Here is a 27,022-nt window from a genome sequence, read left to right as displayed (position 1 = left end):
GTAAAATAGCAGTACATGGCTTTATTGGGAGTTAGCAAATCCAGCATACAGTATGCTTTCATGACTAATGAATTCTCATAACTTTTATTATTAAAAACCAAGTAATCATGTCTTTACTCTTATTGGGTACAAAGATACAACAAACAGATAGTGTACTGTCCTTGACAAAATGCAAACACTGCTTGCTGAGTTAGAGACAAAGCCTTGGAGAATAAGACCACTGAAGTTCAGCATAAATTCTCAAAATTAAATCATCCGTGGTGAATGATTTGAAAACACTCACTTAGAATTAACTTATGGTCAAATGTTAAAAAACTTCAATGTCGCTTCTGATAGCCAACCAATATTTTGCCACATCAACTTCTTCAAATATGACAGTGTAAATGTAGTAACAAAATTAATTTTTACCATATAATATGATTATTCCTTAATACAGCAGGATATGAGGGAACTGTATCATGGAGGAGACTGGGCAGAGTTTATAAAGGTGCTTTTGTAAGCAAGAAACAGAAATATGGATCTCAACAGAGATTTTGTTTCTGTATATCAGGGACTACTCAGATGCTGTTGGTGTCAAGCCTCCTCATGTGGGAGAACACGGCCTCTGCATCCATGGATACCAGTGTGTTTGGCAATTGTGAAGTGTCCCTCAAAGACCATTTTGATGATGCTATCATATTGTCCAAGAACATCAGTGAGCTTGCTACAGAAATTCGAAGGCTATTCGTAAGTACCTCACTGGTCCCAGGTATCTTTCAACAATAGATGTCCCTAACAGTAGTGGTAGTGCATTACAATCTAACAGAAATCTTCATAAGCTAAAATTCAGGTACTACACCTTCATATGTGAAAGCAAGCATCTGTCTCCAAGAAGCAGGGAAAGAAATTCATGACTTCTTAAAGAATTACAAACAAATGACTTAAAAGAATAAATACTTTTTTAAAAAAGTTTCTAGAACACTCACTTCCTGATCTTGCTTGTAGGAGGCCAAGTCTATTGCCTTCTTCATTAAAGAAGCATAGTTATTTAATCAAGTGCACAGCCATGAATTAGGTGAATAGAATAGTAGTAAATTAAATTACAATAGATTCAAGATGGGAAAAAAGTCATAGCTTTTTGTAATTTAAGTTTTCCTGTGTCCACCCGGCTCCTGTGCCCTTGCGTTTCCACAGCCCTCAGACCAAAATAAACACATGCAGGCTAATATTATTTAAAACTGCTTGGCCATTAGCTCAGGTCTACCACTATCTAGCTCTTACACTCAGTCCATTTTTGTTAATCTAGATGTTGCCACATATTCTGTGTCTTTACCTGTGTGCCTGTCACATGCTGTTCCCTGGACGTGGCTGGCGTCGGGTGGCTCAGCCTTCCTGTTCCCAGAATTCTCTTCTCTGTTTGTCCCACCTATACTTCCTGCCTGGCTACTGGCCAATTAGCATTTTATTTATACAGAGCGATATCCACAGCAGCTTTTCTAAAACCCATAAGTGCTAGGAAAATTTTTAAAACATTCCTAATGCATTCCTAAAGTTAATGCTTAGACAATAGGGTGGCTGGACAAACAGTTTCTCTCTTCCTAATAACTGTATGTTATGTGATCAAGAACAGTCAAGACCAAGGAAGGAAAAGGCTTGAATGCGCCAATAGACATCCCGGAAAAGTGTCTCTCCAATTGCAATAAGTATGCACTTATGCTATCTTTTACTTATAAATTTTTCTTTCATTCCTCTTGTTTCAGAGCACCAATGCCTTCTCGTCAGACATGTTCCTTAATATTGTAAGTACTTTCCCTACTTCAGATAGTTTTTCTTTAAAAAAAAAAAAATTTGGAGCCAATGATTGCACTACAATTAGATGAGAAACCACCATGAGCCAAATTTCTAATAGTATACCTCCAGAAGAAAGGAAATATCAGTCAGGAATAGTAGAACAAGAGTAGGACCATATAGGGAATCTCTGATTTATAATAGATGCAGAGAAATCTCAAGTTTTTGGTAAATTTATCTTCCTACAATCTTATATTAAATGCTATATATATATATATATATATATATATATATATATATATATATAGAGAGAGAGAGAGAGAGAGAGAGAGAGAGAGAGAGAGAGAGGTCTAAAATGTGCCCAAGGTGAAGAACTCTGCTGTTCTTTTTTAGAGGCAATCTCCTCTGCCATTTTTATTGAGTATACTGCAGATATTCCATGAGATGAGAATTTCATTGTTATGTATTACATTCCATGGATTGAAAGAGCTAGCATAAATTGAAACCATATCAGGTATTGATGGATTAGCTTTTTGGAAGCCCCCTAATGCTAGGAGAATATATATATATTTCTTTTAATAGAGTTTATTCAACAGGAGGACTGGTTTAGAAGTAGGCATAGTTTTTGTGAGTTACTATGTGTATCTCCTTGTTGTTTCTAGGAGAAACTGTTTCTTAGAGTGGCCCTACACCTCTAGCTCATGATCTTTCTTTTTCCTTTTCAACATAAATCACTTAGTCTTAAGGAGAGGGCCACAAAGTCCCCCTCCTAACCAAGAAACTATTTGAAATTGATGCCTGATGGGAAAGGAAGAATCTGATTTCCCTGATGGAGTGTAATGGGGTAAATCAACCACACTGCAGGAGAGGCCTCAAACCAGAAGTGATTGACCAACACAAAACAGACTCTATGTTGTTGAGTTTGGGGTGTTTGGGAGGAATATTGTTTTGATATTTTTCATCTTATTTTTGTTTCTTTTTATTTCTACTCTTTTGTTTTGTTTTTTCTTTTGTTTCAAAGAGACAAAAAAAAAGAGCAAACCAGAGCTACTGGGTATGGAGGTAGGGGGGATTTATAATTATTTGAGAGTGGATAAAGAATATGATCAAATTATGTTGTATGAAAAAAGTTAGTAATAAAAGGGGAAAAAGAAGTAAGTAGTTTATCTTTGCTTGATGGTTGTATTTTATTTGTACAAGGACATTTAGTTATTTAGTTCAATGATGAGAAAATAAATTAGACCTCAATCCAACAAATGGCAAGCAGAAAATATATCTCAACATTAGTAATAAAAGTCACTCACAATTTATTTTTATTCACATGTTTTTCTTTCAGTTTGTGTTTCTAGATTTTACAGCCATTAACTGCCTATACTTCCTAGTGATCCAATAAACTTTCGCAAAATATCTGATTATTATTTTAAATAACATATTGAAAAATAATATAGTTAAATAAAAGTTTTAATACTTATATATCAATTGATATATACATACTAAATCATATTTTTGTATTTTAATTTATTCTTGTTTAGTCATTTTAAAAAATACTAGACCTGATAACTATTATATCAACAGTAACACAATTCCACTCAGTATTTATGATTAACTTTGCAAGATATAATTGAATATATTCAGCATCAATAGAAAGAATTGCCTAATTTAACAATATCTTGTTAAAGGAAACATTAGTTTTGAGTAACAAAAAATCAGGAGAGTAACGAGTTTTAACTCAAATCCCAGAGTAAAATGAGCTTTAAAATATTAATTATTTTGTTATTTAAAAGGCCTCACTTCAAAACATAAATATTGAGAAGCATGGGGATACACAGGAACCATGAGAAAGGAAGTAATTCATAGGCTAGACACTTAGATGAAAAGAAACTGAAATTTTGTATCTAAAGAGAAAAGAGTAGGTAAAATAGACATTTTCTTCCTTAATTTCAGGTTTATTTAACACTCACATTTAAAATTACACATTTATTAAATGCATTCATATTCTGATCATGGATCATTGACTGAACTACAACTAACTCAGTTTCTATTTTAACATTTACAGACACTAGGATTACTCAAAGACCAAGAGTTCATGCTCAAGACATTAAACAGCTGCCATACTTTTTCACTCAACACCCCAGAAACAAAAGAGGAAGCCAAAAAGATCTCAGTGAGTCCTCAGTCCATGGTTTTATCTTAAGGAGCTCAAGTAGTATACTGGATCAGCTGTTCTGTAGGTCATTATGAGCACTATATATGTGTTATAATCACCCCTACAAGGAAATGCTGAAAGAGTAAGCAATGATACAAAATCATATTACATAGTTGATGAATTATAAGAAAATAAAGTTTTAATAATGAAACAGTTTTGTAGCTGAGTTATAAATTGTCCATTTACATAACCCTAGTTTAGCAATATCTGGCTACCAATTTTATTTACTAATCTGTAGGAGATTGACCTGAATTGGGTATCTGTGTTTAAATATACATTCATGTATATCCATAAGAATGAAAATGTAGTTATATTTATTGTATATTACTAATGCTACCTTATTGGCAATATTTTATACTACTGACCATTAAATCAGCTCCTCTTAATTCTCAAGAATCTCCTGATTCCATGTTTGCATCTTACGAATGTGTTATTACTCTCTGATTTATGGACTTTTCCTATGGCTTTACTGAAAGGACTCAAACATGAGGATTACGCAAGTACTATTTAATGTTCCTCCAAATGAAACCATGTCCTCAAAAATGTTGGAAAGATCATCTTATTATGGCAGCTATAACTTATAATTGATATGATCATTCCCGTATGACCTTTGCCATAACTTATCATGAACTGATTTGGTTTGAACATTATATGGAAGTAATAATGAGAAGTGAAGGTAGAAGAAGGAATAATATTTTAATGACGTTCTTCACTGGCATTGGTAGACACTTCATAAACTATTATATTGACTTCACTCCAGTGTCCTCACAAAATGAAATATCACCATACTAGCTGAGAAATAAAAAGTGAAGATTTAGGAGGCTAATACAGAATTTTAACCACCAGCATGCCCAGTAACATTGGGAGTCTGTAGTTCCTCTAAGTTAAGCATTCACTGTTCCCAGGATCTGTCACTATTTGGTATGATCTTTTCCTTCATATCTTTATATGTTTTCCTTCACAAAGTTTGTGTTATACCTTTCTAGATTTTATATTTATTTATATTTATTACCACAGAATTGATTACAGATAACAACACAACAAGTATTTGAAATCACAGCTGGGCTTCATGTATGATCCTGGCACACACTGGGAAGTCAAACTCCGTTGAGATTTCCACTGATGCTAGTAATAAAGGCAACACTGTGCCATTGATCTTCATCTGCTCATGCTGACAGATGGACTGCTCTGCTAGAGGCAAGGACAGAGAGTGAAGTAGACTGAAGAAAGCACATTCATGTACAGCATGATTTCTTCATTAAATCTTTGTTTTCATATCCCCTAAAACCTAACCATCTTAGATGAGTGTAATTGTGAACCATCTCATTATTACAAATCTGACTGAAAATGATTTGAGCCATATGACACTGACATTTGTGACAGTTATGTTTCTGAATCAGGTCTTTTGGGCACCTACCAAATCCCAACAAAGCTTTGGTTTCTTCTGGACACAATACTATAGGCAAGACCTAAAGGGGGTTCAAATGGTACAATTTCAGTAGGAAAATAAAATAAAAACAACATGATATTTTATTAGGAAAAAAGTTATTATTTAAGATAATGTATTATTTAGCAAAATATAGATGAATTTGTTGAAATTCACAGTTCTACATAATTTTCATCTACAAACTGTATTCTATATATCCACAAAATTACAAATGTACATTTTAGTTATGATTTTCTGATTAAAATAAAAATGCAGTGCATCACAATCAACTTCATTTATGTCAATATGATTGCTTACTTACTGTTGCATAGCTTGAAGACTTTCTGAAACCGATAGCATATTGCATTCCTGGAACAACCCTCTACACCACTTACTAGAGGAACTCAGTGCTATGCCAGGAGCCCCTGATGATATTCTATCAAGAGTTGAAGATATTGAGGTAAAACACAAAGAGCTTCAAGAGAGCATCATGAGGATAGTCAGCAGGGTGAGCAGTCTTCTTACTTTTCTCCTTGAATGATGTGACATATGTGGAGAACGATAACATTTGAAACACTTCACTCTGCAAGAACACAGTTTATGCACAAAGTCTTATCTGTAGCCTGGCCACTAATTGATAGAGCTCTTCCTCATAGTCACCAGGGCAGTACCTTTCCTGGCAAAGTGAGTTGTTCTCAACTATCTACCATTCCTGGCCTCTGTGCATCTAAAGTGAGAAAGATGATACAACCAGTCCTTCAGTTGTGCCTTGCACAAACACAAGTGTCAATTTTTTGGTCCTCTGTGTAACTTTTCACAAAAGAATATGCATTATCTAGAATCAGTTTCATCTGAGAAAATATATACTTGAGTCTTTTTTCTAGTTTTCAGACGACCAGAAGGATACATGGTAACCAGGCTTTGACGCATGAAAATTCACACTTCTGACTCTGGATTTATGTTGATGATAATGGTTAAAAGGGAAAAGGACAATCCAACACAAACAGTAATAATGTGACTATTAATTTTGTCATTAGCTTCATCCTGAAATGGAAGGAAATGAAGAGTACCCTGTCAGGTCATAGCTTGCATCCTTACAATCAGTGGAGGAAAAAATCACATTTTTTTTGCTCTTTGTAAATTGTCCTAATGCCTTTGTGTTGACACAGATAAGGTTAACACTTATCTCAGACTCTTGAGGTGTGTGCATGTTCATGGTGACATCTGCTACAACTTAGAGGACTGATACTCTTTAATGATCCATTTTTAATGATTTTTGCATGTGTGCTTGAGTATAACATGCCTCCACAAAAACAAAATAGTGCTTTAAATATGTCAATGTATAATGCGACAGTTATTAATATCTTTCATTCATTTAGTACTAAACACATCAGTAGCATGGACCCCCTCCTACCAGAAGGGATAGATGTTTGATTGGCAAATGATGAAATTGGCTTCTTCCTACTTTCACTCAGTCAAGCCTCAAAAATTTACATTGATGACTTAGCAAATCATATAAAAAAGCAAGACAGATTTTATTTGACAGCAATATTTTTTCCTAAAATCATCTCGGAGGTAATAATTTTAATGATTTTCATGGTTCCTAAACATTATTTGGGACATAGTCCGGATCCATCTTGACAAGGGAAAGCAGGCAGACCCTGTGTAAATCAAATTTCCAAACACTAGCAACACATGGAAGGTTGACTGTACAAAGTCAATATCCAGTGTTTTACTGATAACAGCTCATTCCCACCCTCTCTCACCACCTATCTCCTTTACATACCAAAAAATAGTATGGTAAGTTCATAAATTCCAAGTCTCTACCATGAAATTGTGTATATAATAGAATTTGAGTTTGTTTTGGTATTAGTAACATGACATGAAGAGGTATCAGTGCCTGGGGAGCCAGCCTCCAGCAGCACAGGGCTCAAATGGAAATCCACAGCATCAGCATGTATTAGATTTTTTTTTTTTTTATCTGAGGGGGTTAGGGAAAAAGACACTCAAACTCTCTCTTGATGATTTCTTTCTTTATTCTCTATTCTTGTGTGTTCTTTCTGTGTTCTTCCATTGCTAGTTGAAGAAAAAAAGACACTCCAAGATGAAATTTTAAGACCCACATGACAGCAGGAAGGTCTAATCTCTTCTGATGGCTTGAACCCTGAACAGCCATACCAAGGTGTATTTATTGATTGTTACACAAAATATTTCCTCATACCAAGGTCTCTAATCTTAATTTACATGTCTTACTGAAGGAGAGCATCACATGCTTCCATGACTCTATTTCTTTATTATGCATTGTGTGCAATACACAGTAATACAAGAGCCTTAGGTGTGCCTGAGGTCTCTTGTGACCAAAGTGATGAGATGACTGCAAAGCTGCTCCAGCAAAACAATCACTGTCTTACACAACGATTCTTTAAGGTCAAGGTACTTCTAAAAAACAGCTGTGCGTTCTAACATCTACCCCATACAGGCATTCTGCTAAATTCCTTCAGAGTGCAGGTAAAAACACATTTTTTTAAATCTCCCTTACATGATTAAAAACAAAGTTACCCCAATAACCCATATACATTTATATTTAAGTAACTTGTTATATATTAACAGAACATGAACAAGCAGAAAGTATTTTTTCATAGCCGACTCTTTTGTTGGCAGGCCATAGCAGCAACAAAAATGTAAAGGCACAACAGCAAAAGCAAAAGACATCCTGGGGTGTGAGGTCTAGGGGCCTTGTCTAATGGAGATTCACCCATCAGGGCGTTACCTCCTGGTGTGCTGACACCTTGAACTAGACAATTACCAATGGCTAATGAGGCCATGAAATCAAAAGGAGAAAATTTTACTGCAATTTTCAGACATAGAATCAGTGAAATCTAACAAGGCTCCATTGTTAGGTGGAGAAAAGTAAGTGATAAGTGATGTTTGTAAGATAGGAAAATCAGTCTTCCTTCAGAATGGGCCATAAGATATGAACACTTATCTTTCTTCTTGATTTCAATTTCAATGAAATATCTGCCTCATGATGTATTGTCAAACTGTGAACCAAACAAACAAACAACAACAACAACAAAACCTCCACATTTCTTACTTCTCCTCAGCATCTTCTGAGATATATTTCATGTGTTCTTTACTCCTGAGTCTAACAAGGCTTCTTTGGTTTGGTGTCAGCTCAAATTCCAATTACTTAAGACATTAACATTGTACTCTTGTGAATCAAGTCACACACCATTAAATTCAGAGAAGGTCAGTTCAACAATTTCCCTTTCCTTCCTCCTGTTCCATATACAGTCCTTTGATTTGTATAGAATGGGGTGGAGGATTAGGGGAAATGAAAATTTCTCTTATCTCCAACTTACATATCGATATGAAAGACCTATTTTAGATAAGATCACAATTTGATTTCCTCTCAGTGGCAACTGACTCTCCCAAAGGTCACTTTGGTGCTCTCCAAGGACACCTACTGGGAGAATACCACAAGATACAGTGTATTAATAATTTTGCTGAATTTTCCTACCTATAGTTCTGACATTAGCATTGTCCTTTACTTCCTTTGGCATTGCTTCCTTTATGATAAATCCATAGTACTAGAGAATAGTGGTCAAAGTGATCTTTCTGATAAGTGGACATGGGAATTTTCTGTATCAGGATTACTAGAATAGTCAAGAAGCAATAGTATTATATCACTGCTGACTCCCCATTGGGATCTCTACCTACGTTCTTCTCCTCCTGTTCATATGGATACAAGCTAGCTTAGCATCTTGAATTAATTAGCACTCATCACCTGTGGAATGAGATGCCATTCTTCCTTTCTTTTGAATCCCATGTGTACTTTTGTCTAGGAATAACACCCTTAGATTCATTCACTCAGATGTTCCTGAGTAGCACACTAATCCTGATAGTCATCCAATACAATTAGTCAAAACATCTGATATTTGACTTCTTCGGTCTTCAGAGTTATAATTAGTTGATGGGAGCTCAGCTTATGTCATATATGTCTAAGCCACCTAAGATATGGACCCATCACACTGTCAGATGCTCCTAGAGAAAGATGGATTGCCAGGTTCTATTTCCAAGCATCAGAGATTTACAAGGATTTCCAGATACTGAGAGACCATCCAGATGGAATTCTAATAAATAGAAAATGAAAACAATAGATGAAATTGAGAAAATGGAATGTTGGCGGAAGGGGTAAAGAAAAGAAAGACTAAATAAAAGAAAACCTTCAAAAGGCATGGTGTGCTTTGACACTATGATGATGTAAGTATACTTTGTTACTATCAATGAATCTATAGTGTTAGGATACTAAACTTTATGATCACCTAAAAGTACCTTAAATTTTAGAACCACATATAAAACTTGTATTCCATCTTCTCCTTCCACATGCCTTTTCTCATCTTACCTACTTTCTTGAAAGTTTCATTGCATCAAAAGTACCTTTTCCTTCATTCATTGAATTGTTAGAGCTCTAGGTGACAATCAAAACTAGACCACTCTCCATGACAAAATTCAAGAATAAGTCTTGCTATGTAATGAAAATTCCTGGTGCTTATAAGACAACAGTTCAGGTAAACTTATTGGTTTCCTCACAGCCAGGCTTATTTGCACCGAATCTGCATTCTCCCTGTGATGATCTCTTTTTTTTTTAATACAACTGAACACCATGCTTCAAAATATATCAGTTCCTCTATTTTCCCTTGAATAGGTTCAAAATTATTATTGCTCTGACATGTTTCAAACTTATTTCTTCAAAAGGTGGATATATATCTTGAGATCCAGGGATGTAGATGAATTTCTAAATGGTGTTTTTTTTTTTTTAAATATACATAGTTGAATGTAACTTGCTTCATTGTTTGAGACAAGGTCTCATTAGAAAACTCTAGCTACCATAAACTTCACATTGTATAGCTTAATGGATAATATATATTGAATATTTTAAAACAAATCCCAGTAAACATTTCATTTCTATACCATTGGCCCATTATTCAAAACATGACAGTTTTATTATTAAATAAAAACCTGGAGCCAGATATAGGGGTGAAAACTTGAGAGATCAGAGGAATTGGAAAAGCCACAAGCTAACCTCACCTCACCAATACCTCAGTCTCCAAAGAGACCTACTTCCTATATACCCACGCCTATATGACTGTCTGTTCTGCTATCTCATTTGCTCTCTGTCCAGCTACATCACTTCCTCTTCCTGCCCAGCTCTGTCACTTCCTGTCTATCTGTACAAACCTACAGACCTCTATGGTTAGTGCTGGGATTAAAGGCGTGTGTTACCATGATTGGCTCTATTCCCAGTGTGGCTTTGAACTCACAGAGATAACAGATCCCTACCTCCCAAATGATAGGATTAGAGGCATATGCTACCATTGCCTGACTTCTATGTTTACTATACATTATATAAGTTAGTTTTGATTTCTCAATAGTCAGTTTATGAATGTATGATGATAACTAAACAGGGAGGAAACTGGGCAATGACTGACAATTCTAAGGAATGTAAATTTCACAGTATTACATAAAGCATGAACTTTATACTGCCAGTTATTCAATTGTATATGATAGAGAAATGTCTCTGTGCAAAAGTGGCATATAACTGAAATCAAACTTTTCAGAGAAAAGTTATTATTCCTATAAGTGTTACACAGAATCAGCAAAAAGAAGGAAAATACATTTAAGAAGAACATAGCAGTCAGGCCTCTCTAATGAGATTATGTGTGCTTGTGTCTATGGACTTCAACATAAAGTGACATTAGAGGAAACAATCATTTTATTGTAGGAAGAAGAGCTGTGATATCAAAACAGAAAGAAATAAACACCACAAATATTCATCTGATATTTTGAAACCTAGTGTTATGGGCACTACAAACACCAAAAGAAAGTTTTAAAAAATCTGGCTGCCAGTAGTTTTAGCTGAACTTGGAGGGAAGGGTTAGATAATATGCAGATTATTGCACTAATGTCACAGCAGTGGATACTGCTAAATAAAGAAAATACGAACAAAAACAAACAGCAAAGAAATTACCAAATGATTAAATCTTTTCTTTCAAGGCCTCATGGCTTTGATGGTTTGATGAAATGCTGATTGATCAAAAAAGGAAAAAATATATTCATCAATTACTCTTCAGTATTCCTATATCATTTGCATACACTGACTTTTAGTAAAAGGAGATGTGTTTTATAATAAGGCATTAGTAAACAATCAATGTTTAAAATTTTTCTGTAGATATTACTGTGGAGTAAGAAATGGTAACCCCTGATGCTTAAAGCCTTTCTATCATAGACAGTGATATCTATCAGTGTTGAGTCTGCAATCATTGTATGAGTAATGGGACAGCAGCACATAGTACTACAAGAAAGAGAGATAGCTAGAATTTGATTATGTAACTAGAATGAAGATGATAATGGGCTATGCTGTTGGATTGCATAACTGATAGAAGAAGAGGGGCAAGTGAGTCTACATTCAATGCAGACACTCTAAAAGAAACTCATCAAGGACTCTCCAGTGCAGAAGAAATCAAAGCAGCCATCAGCAACCCAGGGCTCAACAGAGGAAGGAAGCACACAGAAACAACAAGGGATGTTCAGAGAATGAGAATAGATGGAAAAACAAATGAGGGTAAAATCCAAGAGACTGAGATGAGGCCAGTTAACTTTATGGCCAATTGCTCATGAACTTTATTTTCCTATATATCACTGACTGGACCAAATTTACTAACATTATAACATAAAACATCATTAAGCTGAGTCTAATCAAATAGTGCTTTTAAGTATGTACTGTACCAGAAGAGAAGAGTTACCGTAGTTAAGCAGTAACAAGACAGAAGTCACTGTCTTCCCTGTTCCTCATTGGACTTGAATACCACAAAGAACTGCCTATTCTCTTTGAACTTGTGTCCAGCTTTCTGAAAGTTTACAATACATTGTGTAACCCTTTGTATCTGCAGTAGTTTACAAAAGCTTCTGTTTTGAAGCTGGAGTCTTCACCCTGTGGAACTACAGAACACTGGTAAAAATTTAGGAAATAGAACCTGGTAGAAGGAAGTTGTATCACTGAGTATATACTTTGAAAAAGATAAAAAAAATCTTTCTTTCTCTCCCCCTCTCTCTTTCCCTCCTTCCTGACCATGGATATTTAAATAGGCTGCATCTACCCATAATATACAGTGCTGTCACAGGACTAAGTGACAATTGACTAAACCCTTGGAAACTATGAACTAAAATAAACCTTTACTCCATTTAAGATGTATTTCTTGTGTGTTTTGTCGCAGCAATGGAAACTTACCAACCCGATATTTTCAGAATTCATCAATGATTGGATCATCTCTTCATATGTTATTATCAAATGGTAAATGAATACCAAATAAATATACACATCTATCACTAAAATGGTATTCATATTTAATGATTGCTGACTGCATACATTCTAATCTACTGGTAAGGAAAGCTCAGTAGCAGAATTTATCTCCTTAGCAATTTTCAAAAATACCCTATAAGCAGCAAAATAGCTTCTTCTGTATGAAAATCATCTGTCATAATCACAACTGATTTGTACAGTAGAGACAGGAAAAGAAAAGGAAACATTGGGAACCATTTTTAAGACCTCAGATTTCTATTATTTGTGCTCAAAATCTTGAAAGCTACACCAGCTTTGAAATGAACATTTTCAAAAGAACAAAACATTTGAAAACAAAAAAAAATTTTCAATTATTTTTAATTCATTTATTTTGTTTGAGATTATATGATTACATCATTTCCTCATCCCTTTCCTCTCTTCATAACATCTCATATATCCCTCCTAGTTCTATTTCAAATTCATGGCCTCTTTTTCTTCATCAATTGTTGTTATATATGTATATGCATATGTATATGAATATACATACATATTCCTAAGTAAATAAATACAAACTGTTCAGTCTGCATAATGTCACTTATATGTATGTTTCATTTGGTGTTGGGTATTCAATTTATGTGTTCTTCCATGGAGAAGAGTATTTCTCCTTTCTCACAATTCCCTAATAGCCTATAGATCTTTGTATAAGGTTGAGGAATCCTGGGTTTTCCTCCTGTCCACTTTTATGTCACATTTCACAATTAACATAACTAAACCACTTATATTTTAAGGTAAAATATAATGTTTCCTTCTCTAAATCTATTTTCAAGACATAAAATATCTTAATGTAGTTCTTAAAATATTGATACAAAATATTGAAACTCTGTTTCTTTACCATATTTCATTTCTTCAACTTTTTTCTTAATTAAGCAATTACTACAGAAGTAAAAAATTAATAATTCATAAGTAAAAAGAAAAGTAGTACATATTTCACAAGCATGTTCCCAGTAGAGTTTACATCACCACTAGAGATTCAAAGGGAGCCTAATTTGAGTGACATCTGCAGTGCGATCTGTCTGAGAACTGTGTTGAGAAGCTTATTTAACCTAACAGACTTAAAAAGCAGTTCTGCAATCTAAGGCTAAGAACTACCTATGTCTGTCAATTTTACTATGGCAAATAAAGTTTGAAAAGTTTATGTTAAAACAAATAAATATTTCAGAACTGTTAGTAGTTCATTTTATCTATCACAAGTTTTCAAAAATTAAGACCCACATCAGGAAGCTATTTTGTTTGTAGAGATTGTATACTTCCTCTAGGACCTGAACCAATAACACAGAATCTATAAGAAATAGCAGGATCAAGATCAAGTTGCCTATGACTGCAATCCAGTTCTGGGAAGGTGGAGATACAGGGATTCCTCAGGCTTGTAGTTGACCAGTCTATTTAATCAATGAACTCTATATTCAGTGAGCTAACCTGTCTTAAAAACAGGGTACAGAGTGATTGAGGAAGTATAGTATAGGCTTTTATATACATGTATAGATACTTGTACAATTGCACATCTAGGTACACACAGCATATACAATACATACATACACATTCAGAAACACATAAACACAAATACACACACATTCACAGAGAGACAAACACTGACTCACTTGTCATGTTTCTTGCTGTGGGATGGTCTGTATGTCAAGTGTGTTGCTGATTGGTCAGTAAATAAATCACTGATTGGCCATTGGCTAGGCAGGAAGTATAGGCGGGACTAACAGAGAGGAGAATTGAGAGAACAGGAAGCTGGGTGAGGGAGACACTGCCAGCCGCCATCAGGACAAGGAAGATGTAAGGTACCAATAAGCCATGAGCCATGTGGCAAAGTAAAGATTAATAGAAATGGGCTAAATATAAGAGTAAGAGCTAGACAATGACAGGCCTGAGCTAATGGCCAAGCAGTTTAAATAATGTAAGAGTCTGTGTGTTTATTTTATAAGTGGGCTCTGGAACTGGCGGGACTTGGTGGCGGGAGCTGGAGAGAAATTCTCCAGCAACAGTTTCTGTGATAAAATATTCTGACAAAAGCTGTTTAAGGAAGAAAGAGTTTTTTTTTTTTTTTTCCTAGCTCACTTCTAGGTGAACATCTGAGGATCAGGAGTACTTGTGTTTCTGAATGCATTCCAACTCATGGCATGTTTCCTTCTCATCATTTGTTCCTCCAAAACAACTTCTACTGTGCTGCTACTTATATTTTCTAGATGACAAATAGCCTGTGTACATACCTCAGAGTACCACTTTTATATTTGTTGTCTTTTCTTTCCTAAAAAGCATCTAAGGTTCTTGAAGTAGGGTCCTCTTTCTTTATTAATGTGTACCTGACAACTGCAAAAGTGCCAATAGTGACAAGAAAATCCATATTAGTAGAGTGGCATTAATAGCAGCCTGCGCTGACCTGTAAATGTGGGGATATGGGAGTTATTTGTGATTGTCTACAAGGCTTTTTTAGAGTAATTTTCTCTTTTCAGTGTGGACATGGGCTGTATTTAGAGATGATTAATACTTCTCTTTGAGTGTAAGTGTGTATATGTGTATATGTATGTATATATATATATATATATATATATGAATGAGAGAGAGAGAGGGAGGGAGAGAGAGAGAAAACATGCACAGATGTTTGTGATAGTGACTGCTGTAAACTTTACAAAAGCTAGAATGGGAAAATGTAGCAGAAAAACAATTCCCAAATCTAGGGATCGCAACAAGAATCCAAACACTTCTAGAAGTCAAAATAGATGAAAAGAGAACAAAACTTTCCACCGAGTATTATAGTCAGGTAACTGACAAAAAAAAAAAATCTTCATTTTGAAAGATTAAGAATCAAGTAGAAGACACGTGTTTAGGCATGGCAATAAAAAGTCCCTTGACTTGTATCAGGCAGTTTTCGATCTCATTCTGCATTCCTGAAAAATTTATTCACTTTGTGAGAAGAGATGACAGTCTGGTTTCCAAAACTGTGACCTAAGAGTTTGTATATTATCTCTTCCCAAACCATGATTAAGCATAAGATGACACTTTCAGTAGAAGGGATAGGATATAAGAACCTGGAACATGGTTTAAATTGCACTTATAAAGTGCTAATGCAGTTGAGACAAGAAAGGACAAAAAGCTGAGAAGAGGACTCAAGGGAAGTCAACTGTGGCAAAATGTACACTGTGACCAATCTCAGATTTCCAGTGGAAATGCTGACCCCATGACAGATGCAGTGGTTATGAGCAAATGGATGGCTGTAAACCAGTAATAGTCCTCCATGGGGTGGAAGCTGAGACAGGACTTTTCACTGAACTCCTTGCTGCAAGAAACAGATGTCTTAGAAGGACAGCACGTCACATAAAATCAGCAGGTTGACTAATATTGCCTTCAAGCAAGGACATTACAGAGAATCTGAGAACATCTCACACAAATCTTATAGGAAAGGCACGTTGGTTCTTATCAATTTGCCAAGTAGACTAGAATTCATGGCTCTCTAAAATCGTCCTGGAGTAAAGCAACACTGGAAGAATGAGGAAATAGATTGGTGAACATAAACATGATCCAGCTTGCCCTAGGGGTAGGCAATTAGCTCTGTCCCAGACAGGACTCTATGCACAATTCTCTCATGGAGGAAGGAATGCTGGAAGTGAATTGCAGCAGGCACACAAGCTACTCATCAGGTTTTGAGTGTTTTCTTGAGACTGAAATTTATGTTGACTTTGTGTGGTTGAGAAAAGGGGAGTTTGTGGGGAGGAGGTTACTCATCCAGATCAGGGCCCTTCCCCAAAATACTGTTGACAGACAGACAGCTCCAGGGCATAGGACGAAGCAAGAGATTCTCAAAAGGTGGAAGACATCTAGAGGGGTAGTAGATTTGGCAGGCAGGTCTGAATGTGCTCTGCTCCATTTTGGCCCTTAGCCAGATGTCAACTCTTCCTAATCATATGTCAGAGTACCAGGTGAAGCACCCTAAATAGTTCATGGGGCTGCCTATAGATTATAGGCTTGGAAAAGAAGTAGTGATGTCATCCATGCTACTCTACATAGCCAGGTGCATTGGAAGAAACAACTGATATATATATATATGCTTGAGGCTTTATCCTGTGTAACACCAATGCTAAGATGTGATTAGTGTCCATGTAGTAACAAAATTGGGAAGTGAATTTGTGGTTTCTTGAAACAGGTAATAGTAGGTCTATGGAAATGTTGAGTCTCTGTAAAGCTCCTATTACATAAATCCAATCTCTACACATTTTACTCATTTGGAAGGGAATCTGAAAGGACACAAGCACAGCTTTTAATGAGCTTTTTTAAATGAACTTTTATGAGAGTGTACATACATGGAGGGACAGGGATTCCTGAGCACCATATGATTATTGAATTAAATCCCTGAGAGCAGGCTGAGTTACCTTCCCCAAGAGATATTGGACAGTCAGGCTTCTGAGGTCCCTCACACCATTGTTGCAGCTGTATCTCCTTTTGGATGTGTAGCATACCTAATTGGTTGGGCTAAATTCTTTAGGCAGCAAATACTCTGTTTCAACAATATGAGGAAATTTGGTTGGCATTGGGATAGAAGATCCCTCTATGTCGACTGGCTGTCAGAGTCTGGAAGCGACTATGGAGTTGTTTTTTGGAGAATTGTCACCAGTGGTACTATGGCTCAAGTACTAATGCTAGCAGCAAGCATATAAAGCTACACTCATTAGGAAAATAGTGGTACAAATTGTTTTTGGTAAATAAATAAACTTCTGATATGATTAAGGCCAATTCCAAAGAAATCAACCATATTTTGTATTTCGAGTCAATGAACAACCGTTTATTTGAGATGTCATAGACTCTCAAGAGGAGTTAAAGGAGTTCTTCTGTTAAATATATTTGGTGTCTTTCAAAATGACTTCTAAGCATCTAATTTAGGCATGTAGATTACTGTAGCTGTCAGTTTATTTTATAGAGAAATTAGTCAGTGATTACTGGCAGAGATTCATAATAACACTACTAATAATTTACTAATGCTGTGGTATGATGGTCAAATATTGAATAAAGAATCCCTCTGTGTCCATAAACTTTTGAAAGAGATAATAGAAAGAATGTAAGAGTTTAAGGAGGGGGCAGTAGTCATGCACAACAATTTCCTCCTGGTCTGGCATGACCATCTGTCATCAGGCAGTCGAGAACACTTCAGAGATATCCAAAATCATTTGGACAAGAATCAACATGTAGAAAAGAAGTGACAAAAACAAGCAAAAGAAAACAAAACAAAACAACCATCCAGACACAGATAAATATGTGGTAATAAAACTGCTATTATTCCCTGAAGATAGACAGACATAGTTCACTCATGAGGGGTTCCGCATGTGACTTCTTGCTGTCCAGTGGCTGTGCATGCCTTGGGGCCATCTGCTAGAATATATAGGAGGAAGAAACTAGCTGAATGTATGACTCCAGTGAGCCAGTTCTCCAGAGACAGCACTCATCCTCTTTGGAAACTTCTCAGCAATGGAGCTGCGTTTGAGACAACTTCACAGCTGTAAGTACACTCTCTCCCATGTGTCTCTAAGTAAAAATATTCAATCCTTGAGTTTGATTTGTTGGAACTCTTTCTTTGAAATCTTTATTATTCTATCTGGTATGAAGAGATATTTGTTCATGGTTTTCCAGGGGAAGAATTCAGCATAGACTTTCTACAATCTTTTAAAATTATTTTTCTTGAAGGCAACTGTACAAGGGAAGAAGAGACAATTGGATCAGTTATTCTCAACATCCTTTAGCTTGAGACATGCTTGCAATATTCAGGGATAGCCTGTGTTATCTGTATTGAAGGGAGAGAAGTGAAGTGTTACTAGTATCCAATGAGTAGAAACAATGGAGATCATTAAACAACTCCTAATGCACAGGACATCTAGAACAAATATTACAGCTCAAAAGGACAATGTTTCAGAGTTTGAAAAATTGGAAATTCCAAGCGAGTCCCAGGAAAGGCACAAAGCTACACAGAGAAACCCTGTCTTGAAAAACCAAAAAAAAAAAAAAAAAAAAAAAAAAAAGAAAGAAAAGAAAAGAAAAATTGGAAATTATCAAGGATGTAAAGTCAGTGGGTCCAACTCATCTTATCTCAAGGCAGAAGAGACAGAATTTTGCTCCTGGGTATAGTATATGAGTTTTCACGTTGGAATAAATCTGAAGAATCTTTAAGTTCTGAAGCCTGAAATAGACAAATGGCAGCTTGTGTTCTGTACTCTTTTCCAGTGTAGCACAAGCCAAATCACATCACACAAAGAAGAGCAAGGAGTGCTGACCAAGTGCCATATTTTGTAGATGTCATTTGGTAGAAAAAGGGAGATCATAACAAAAAATATTATGTTTGAAATGCAATAGGAAGACATTTTTACATTCCTAAATTTTTTTGAGAATTTCATACATGATGAATATTATATTATTTCACTCCTCCACATCCTCAGAAGCCTTTTCACATGGTCCCTCTAAAGTTCAAGGCGGTTTTTTTCTTTAATTATTATATTTATGTTTATACATACATATAAACAGCCTGCTGGATCCATTTAGTGTTGCTCATATGTCTATGATTTTAGGCTGGACAACTTGGTATTGCATAATCAAAGAGCACTTTCTCTCAACAAATCTTATGGACCTCTACCTTTTATGTTGGTTCTTCTCTTTCCTCTACTGTGTTCCTTCAGCCTTAAGTTTTGGCCTTGTGCTGTACTGCTTAAGGAGTAACAATTTTTAGATTGAAGTTAATCCTAATCATTGTCAAAACTTTTAAATGTGAGTATTTTTAGACAGCAAAGTAAGTAGATCAAATCAAGCTACTAGAGCTTTCTTATAATGTCTTAGTGACAAAGTTTGTTATTTTCAAGGAAGGGCCATGATCTCTAATAAAACTGAGTCTCAGAACTGTGGCTATGTTCTCTGTCAGAAAGACGTGTAGTGTGAACCACGGGTGAACTTTCTATGACCAGGTGAAGGGGTAAGTCCTGATTGTTGGTGTCCCATTTTCACCATTAGCCAATAACCAGCCATTAGGAAAATCATTTAGAAAGGAGAGAGAAATCTTCCCCTTCATAAATATATTCAGATTACAATCAGAACAAACTAATCTTGTCAGAGAATTATTATGAAGATTAACTTTAAAGAAAATATTCTGAAGTTTTTAATGAATTGTTATTCTATTGACGTTTTATCATAAATTAGCAATTCCAAACTGACATTACTTTTAGGACAACATTCTCCTCATCTTTTGGATTAGTAATCTTCTTGTGTTTATGATCTAACACACCGAGAAAGCAAACAGATAAACTGTGTTAACCCTGTAACCCCAATGTCCAAAATCCTGATATCAGACATGAAGTATAAAAATTACAAATTCTTTAGTCATTGGATGGGGTTTCTAGCATGACATTTAGAGTGGTTGGTCATCCCATCACCAGAGTAGGTCAGTTTGAGCTGTCTCTCGACCATTGCCAGCAGTCTATTGTGGGGGTATCTTTTTGGATTTCTGTGGGCCTCCCTAGCACTTTGCTTCTTCCTATTCTCATGTGGTCTTCATTTACCATGGTCTCCTATTCCTTGTTCTCCCTCTCTGTTGTTGATCCAGCTGGGATCTCCTGCTCCCCCAAGCTCTCTTTCCCTCAACCCTTGCCCTTCATTATCCCCACTCATGTCCAGATTGTTCATGTAGATCTCATCCATCTCTCCATCATTGGGTGATCCCCATGTCTTTCTTGGTCTCCTATTTTCCAGGTAGCCTCCCTGGTGATGTGAGTAGCAGTCCAGTCATCCTTGTTCCACATCTAGTATCTTACTATCTGAGATCCACAGCTAGGCCCCAAGTGGAGCTCCAGGAGTCCAATTAGTGAGAAAGAGGAGGGTTTATATGAGCAAGAATTGTTGAGATCAAGGTTGGATAAATCACAGGGACAAATAGCCAAACAAATGGAAACATATGCACTATGAACCAATGGCTGAGGGGCCCCCAACTGGATCAGGCCCTCTGAATTGGTGAGATTGTCGATTGGCTTGATCTGTTTGTGAGGCATCCAGGCAGTGGGACCGGGTCCTGTGCTCATTGCGTGAGTTGGCTGTTTGAAACCTGGGGCTTATGCAGGGTCGCTTGGCTCGGCCTGGGAGGAGGGGACTGGACCTACCTGGACTGAGTATACCAAGTTCATCTCAGTCTGCGGGGGAGGCTTTGCCCTGGAGGAGATGGGAATGGGGGGTAAGCTGGGGAGAAGGGGAGGGGGGCAGGAGGGGGGAGAACAAAGGAATCCATGGCTGATATGTAGAACTGAATTTTATTGTAAAATACAATGAAATAAAATTTAAAAAAATTACAAATTCTTCAAGAGTTTGCTATCTGAAAATGAGCTTAAACTCAAAGACACTAAACTATCTAAAGGGAATGACTTAAAACTACCAGTTGAGAGTTCATTTCACTTCCAGACATTTGTAGAATTCAGAATCATTTCTCAAACAATTAAAAAAAAAAAAAGGAAACCACCTGTTCCTCAAACTATTACACAGAAAAGTGCAATTAATTGCCAAAGTACTCACAGTGGTTTTATCTGCTATTCCAGATACTCAATATAAAGTCATGCAGTGAAGAAATCTTTGGCCCAATGAAACTTTTCTGAAATGGTTGAGCCTTGAAAAACTCAGATTAATGCATCATCCCTAAGTGGCTCTTGTTTCTATTTTGCAGGGACATTCGTGCTGCTGGTGGTGTTGAACCTGCTCCTGTGGGAGAAAGCTGCATCAATTCCCGAGTGTCACACCGAAGTTGGGGGCTGCTGGGAGCCCCTTGTGGAAACCTTTAACAGTGCCATCAACCGAGCTCAAACCATCCATAATCTTGCTGAGCAAATCCAGCAAGAGTTTGTATGTCCTTTAACCTTCATGCTAATGTTTGAATTGCACTAGTAAATGAGACACTAAGTGTCATGACCCAAATATCAGAAAATATACTTTCATAGGTAAAGGAAGCACCAACTACTGAAACATGGACAGGGTCAATGGGATAGTTTCATGAAATTTCAAAGGATCTAATGATTTTTCTATGTTTTCTCTAATTTTATTTTTTCTTAAAAAAAAAACTATAGTAGAAACCCTTAAAATGTGGTTAGAGTAAGAACACTCATTTCCTAATATTGCATTCAGGATCACAAATTTCCATTGTTCATCTTTATTTAGCACTGTAGAAGATGTGAATTGTAGTGAACTATATATTTGGAAAAGGGATAACCTAATGCATGTGAAGAAGCAAGAAAGAGGTAGAGAGAGAGAGAGAGAGAGAGAGAGAGAGAGAGAGAGAGAGAGAGAGAGAGAGAGAGAGAGATCTAGTCTTTCAAGAAGCCCCTAAATACTAGGAATTGTGATTTAAAGATTTTCAGTGCTAGGGTTTGTTCAGTATCAGGGCAGGATTAGAAGTGGGTTGATTTCATTCTTGCTGATTGCTATAAGTCATTTCTCATGGTCAGAAAACACAAAGGAAGAGAAAATAGGCAAACCTTCAATATGATAGTCTTCAAGAGAATGTGTCTCTGTTTGAAACATGTTGGTCATTTTACTGACTAGATGTTATTTTTTCCCCCTTACCATGACTCAGTTCCACAATGAATTCTCTTCTGGACCATTTGCGACTATGGTGAGTACCCTGCTTCTTTCCAGTTGCTTCCCCAAAGGAGTCTCATGTCAATGACTTCAACTTAGATAAGAAAGCATTACACTGAATTTTTATTTCCTGTTTTTAAGTGACAGTTTCTCTGCATCCTAACCTTCAAAAGTGTCCATTAACCTTCCTTGAATTAGCTGATTATTAGAAGTAAATAAGATATCCTAAATTATATATTTAAGTAAATTTAGTATTTCATTAATCATAAAATGAATAATATGGCACATAAACATTAATAATAATTTTGTATATTTTGATTCTTCATTGCTTAGTTCTCTACAAAATACTCTATTTTTCATGAGTAATTTTGTCACAATGAATACAATTTTATTCTAAAACTATTATAAATTTTTATTACATAGCATTATGTATTCAGTGTTAAGTGAATAAATTTGAAATTCTTATGTCTGCGTAAGGAAATTTCAATATTTATTGACAGAAAATAGGAAGGTTAATACATATGTTTGTGACTTTGTGCTGAAATACTAGAGAAAGATGGTAATTAAAACACTTGGTTCTTGACACATTTGCTCCTTTCTCTGTTTGATTTCCAAATAGTAGCTTTTTGGAAGAGTGGGAAAACAGGAGAACAAAAGAGGAGTTAAGTGGTTCAAAACTTAGTGAAATGCCAAAGTAAGTTGCAGATCCAAAAGACAAAGAATTAGGTGATGGGCACTACCTTAGTTCTTTCATTTCTGTTTTTATGAAGTACTTATTGTTAAAAATTACATAACAATCAAAATGCATTAATATTCTGCTCATGAACTCATTTATATAATTTCTGAACTCTAACTGAAGTTTTGTTTTTATTTACAGCTTGTACAATTTATGAAAGGGAATCAGACAGTTTACATGGCAAGAACACACTGCCACGCTAATATCATGGACTCTCCAGTTCATGGAACTGAACACATAAATGTAAGAGTGAGTTTCCATCTTGGGGTTTTAACAAAACACCAGAAGCAATACACTAGATTTGTGGTGCTGCTGATTATTGCAGCCATTATGATAGATGAGGTAATCATGCATGCAGAAAACAATGGTGGTAAAATATGTTAAAAAATCACATTATATTGTCAATAAACTATAAATAAAATCAAATACCTAATAACAGTTCAGCAGATTCTTAAATAGTCCATTTAGAGGATGGCATTTTAGCCATGTCTTGCCACTGAAGTTTCACTCACTATTTTATAGGACACTTTGAGCTAAATTGGCTAATTATGGTTATAAATTCATGTCTACTTAAGTTATGAAAATGTAGCTGTATTTATTGTATATTGCTAATGGGTTCTTCGTGGTGACATCCTATGTTACTGTGCACTACATCTTCTCTTCTTGATTTTCAAATCTGCCTTGGTTGTATTTCTATTTTTTACCAATCTCTTCCTCTCTCTATGATTCTCTATGCCTTAACTGCAAGGCAGATGAGCAGAATAGTCCTGTTAGACACAATTATTATTTTCCTTAGGATGCAACAATGTTCCAATTCATAATGAGAAGGTCTACATATTACAGCAGTTATATTTTATGATTGCAATCATCTCCTCATCTCTCTGTAATAGCATATCTGAATATGATTTAAATTGAATATTATATGACAACAATAAGGCAAAATTAGGGCAGAGATATAAAGGAAATGTATCTTGAAAGCTACAATATTGCTAAACATGTCACAATGCACTCTTTTAGCATTGCTATATTTGAAACTTACAAAAATTTAACAGAAGGTGATATTATTTGAGTAAAAAAGGAAATAGAGGTTTTGAAAAGTTGTATTTACACTTGTATAGATATTAAGAATTCAAGTGTGCACTTCATCCAACCACAGATGTCAGTCTTAATCACATGACATCATTCTCTCATGTATTGCCATTACCATTTGCCTGCTCCCTTCCTTAATGCCCTTTATATCTTTCTATTGTAATTAATAGGCTCCAATCTACTCTCATTTTCATGACCACTTGGGATAGGAACAAACATCAACAGAGGGTATAATTTAAATCAGATATGAACATTAAATACTGGAGGGGCAAAAGTCTGTTGTGATTCCCATTGATTCTGTTATTAAAGCCAATGTTCTTCATATCTACATAGTGTTTCACCTACACATACCAACAAATATCCTGCTCTCTTAGAGGCAAGGGGAAAGCGCATTAATGAGTACCATGCTCTCTTTATTTTATTCTTGTTCTAATGTCTTAAATTCACCTAGAAACCATAAATGAGTTCATTAATGAATGCCATGATTTATTGATGTGTATTAATCCCTGAGGGGAAATTATTTGAGCCACTTGTCCTTAGCTGATGGCATCTATGTTTCCTGAGTATAATCTTACTGGCCTGTATTGAGGTTTACCAATTGATAGGCAAAATAACCAAATAATAAAGATGTCAAAAGGAAGGCATATGTTAGAATTTCATAGGGAAAGCTAACATGGTGACATAACCTCAGAAAAATGCTAATTTATAATCATCCTAATTTGTTTTATTTTGTAGATAATAGACTAATTGTTTCAATTTTACATTGCCACACTATGTAACATCTATAAAATGTGTGTGATATATACATAGTAAAAACATGTTTGAGTTCAGCTTTTTCACATAAACATCACAAGCAACAAACCTGCTGTATTGAAATTATTTTTAAATCATTGGTTCTGTTGTGTTTGTATTTTTAGACCAAAAAATATTTAAAATTGTTGATCAATTATGTGGGTGCCTGGAGCAGCCCTCTATTCCATCTAGCGATTGAATTGAGTGCCATGCCAGCTGTCCCTGAAACTATTCTTTCAAAAGCCAATGAGATTGAAAAGAACAACAAAGAACTCCTGGATGACCTTAGGTGGATACTCACTGAGGTAAAAATTTCCTATTAATTATTTTCGTTCATAAAAAAGGTGGGTTGTATAATTTTTTTAAAAAGTATTCTGAAATACTCCTCATTTTGCAGATCATCTTCTCCTAAGACAGTGGTTCTCAACATATAGATTATGAACCCTTTGGGGGTCCAATGACATTTTCACAGGTGTCGCTTAAGACCATTGGAAAATACAGATCATTACATTATGATTCATAACAGTAGCAAAATTACAGTTTGAAGTAGCAACAAAAATAATTTTATGGTTGTGGATCACCATGACATAAACTGTATTAAAGGGTCTCAGCATTAGGAAGGTTGAGAACCACTGCCCTAAGAGGTTGCTGGCAGGTCCACCCTTCCCTGAGATGCTTCTCCTCACCTCCTGCTCCATGGATCAGAATGAAACACATCACTTCCTCATGTACACTTAGAGGACACCTTTCCTAGTTGGCGTGAAGGAGCCCAGCTCTTTCACAGTCATCCCTTGGCTCTGCATATTAAGTCACTATGTGATCCCCATCACATGTTAAGTTTTCATACACAAACTGCATGGAGAATAGATTTAATTGAAACATAGGAATGAATAGTGGTCCATACCAGCTTCTATCAAATATAGAGTACCTGTAAAAGTTTCCTGGGTGAGAAACTGACAGCACCCCTTTCACTGTCTCAAAGTCAAATACAAACTTCCTACTTTTGCTCTGTTTGCTTCTAAAGGAGAATACTTCATCTGCAATCAATTACATATTAGGGCAGATGCACATGAGTCTTGATCCTAGTTTTTAAAAGACTAACTACCGAAGGTCTCCTGGCCTGCACAAATGAAAATCCACACCTTTGATGGAAGCAAAATTTCTGAATATATTTCTGTGATTGAACACATAAGAAACAATAAGAAAGGAACATTACTAATATGATCAACAAGTAACTGAGTATCATTTTGATTTTTAGGCCTATCCTACAGCAAGGATGAAGGAAAAATTCCCTACCTGGGAACTTCTTCCATTTATAAAATCAAATAACAACGATGATAAATTTTTGGCAATGTTTAACCTTTCCTTCTGCCTACACAATAATATATTCTACACTGTAAATCATCTCAAAACATTGAAGTGTCGAATAACTGGGAAAGATTGCTAAGTGCTCATCACCCTGTCAGCTTTGGAGATGGTTCATGACAGTCTATTGCTGAGAAGATTCTTTTTAATTTTATACCTTGTGAATGCATGTGCGGGTATAATGGGCCACATTGTAAAAAATAAAAATCTCCTCATTAAAGATGCCCAAATCTAAAAAGCCTATTTGTCTTTTGTCCATTGTATAAAACATATATAATTAAAATTAGGTTGCCCCTATCAAATTCATCACAAATAATAGATGTTAAGTTTGCAAAAAAAATAAATCCAAATTTACTTCACAGGAAAGTAAGGGGAGTCAAGTAATTACAATCTAAGTGTAAAACTCTCAATTAACTAATCTGTGTATCATAACAAGAAATGCGAATTTTACAGTGCTTCATGAAATCAACACTGTCCTTAGGAAATAATGTTCACAGTGAATACATAGCTAAGACAATACAGTATTTGTGTGACTCCACAGTCTAAACAGGAATTGGGAGAAAGAGGATCAAGGAGTGGATATGATAAAGATACACCAAATTCATGTGTGAAATTTCCAAACAATCAATTTTTAAAAATTAAAAATTG

At 35.7% G+C, this 27,022-nt stretch overlaps 1 protein-coding gene across 1 annotated transcript; it reads left to right on the top strand.

The window, feature by feature from the left end:
* The first annotated feature begins 612 nt into the window (after positions 1-612).
* On the top strand, positions 613-26,456 carry LOC131910845 (prolactin-8A9-like). Its single transcript, XM_059262725.1, has 7 exons — positions 613-726; positions 1,740-1,778; positions 21,442-21,660; positions 22,388-22,426; positions 23,270-23,377; positions 25,135-25,314; positions 26,268-26,456. The coding sequence occupies exons 1-7, from the start codon at positions 613-615 to the stop codon at positions 26,454-26,456; spliced, it is 888 nt and encodes a 295-aa protein (XP_059118708.1).
* The last annotated feature ends 566 nt before the right edge of the window (positions 26,457-27,022 follow it).

The sequence above is a fragment of the Peromyscus eremicus genome, chromosome 5 (genome assembly GCF_949786415.1).
Source record: "Peromyscus eremicus chromosome 5, PerEre_H2_v1, whole genome shotgun sequence".
Lineage (NCBI taxonomy): Eukaryota > Metazoa > Chordata > Mammalia > Rodentia > Cricetidae > Peromyscus > Peromyscus eremicus.
This window is presented reverse-complemented; position numbering and strand designations above follow the sequence as displayed.

Coding starts and splice junctions, on each gene's coding strand:
- LOC131910845 (XM_059262725.1), top strand. CDS start 613: ATGGATACCAGTGTGTTTGGCAATTGTGAAGTGTCCCTCAAAGACCAT. Junction 727..1,739: donor CAGAAATTCGAAGGCTATTC/GTAAGTACCTCA, acceptor CTCTTGTTTCAG/AGCACCAATGCCTTCTCGTC. Junction 25,315..26,267: donor TTAGGTGGATACTCACTGAG/GTAAAAATTTCC, acceptor TTTGATTTTTAG/GCCTATCCTACAGCAAGGAT.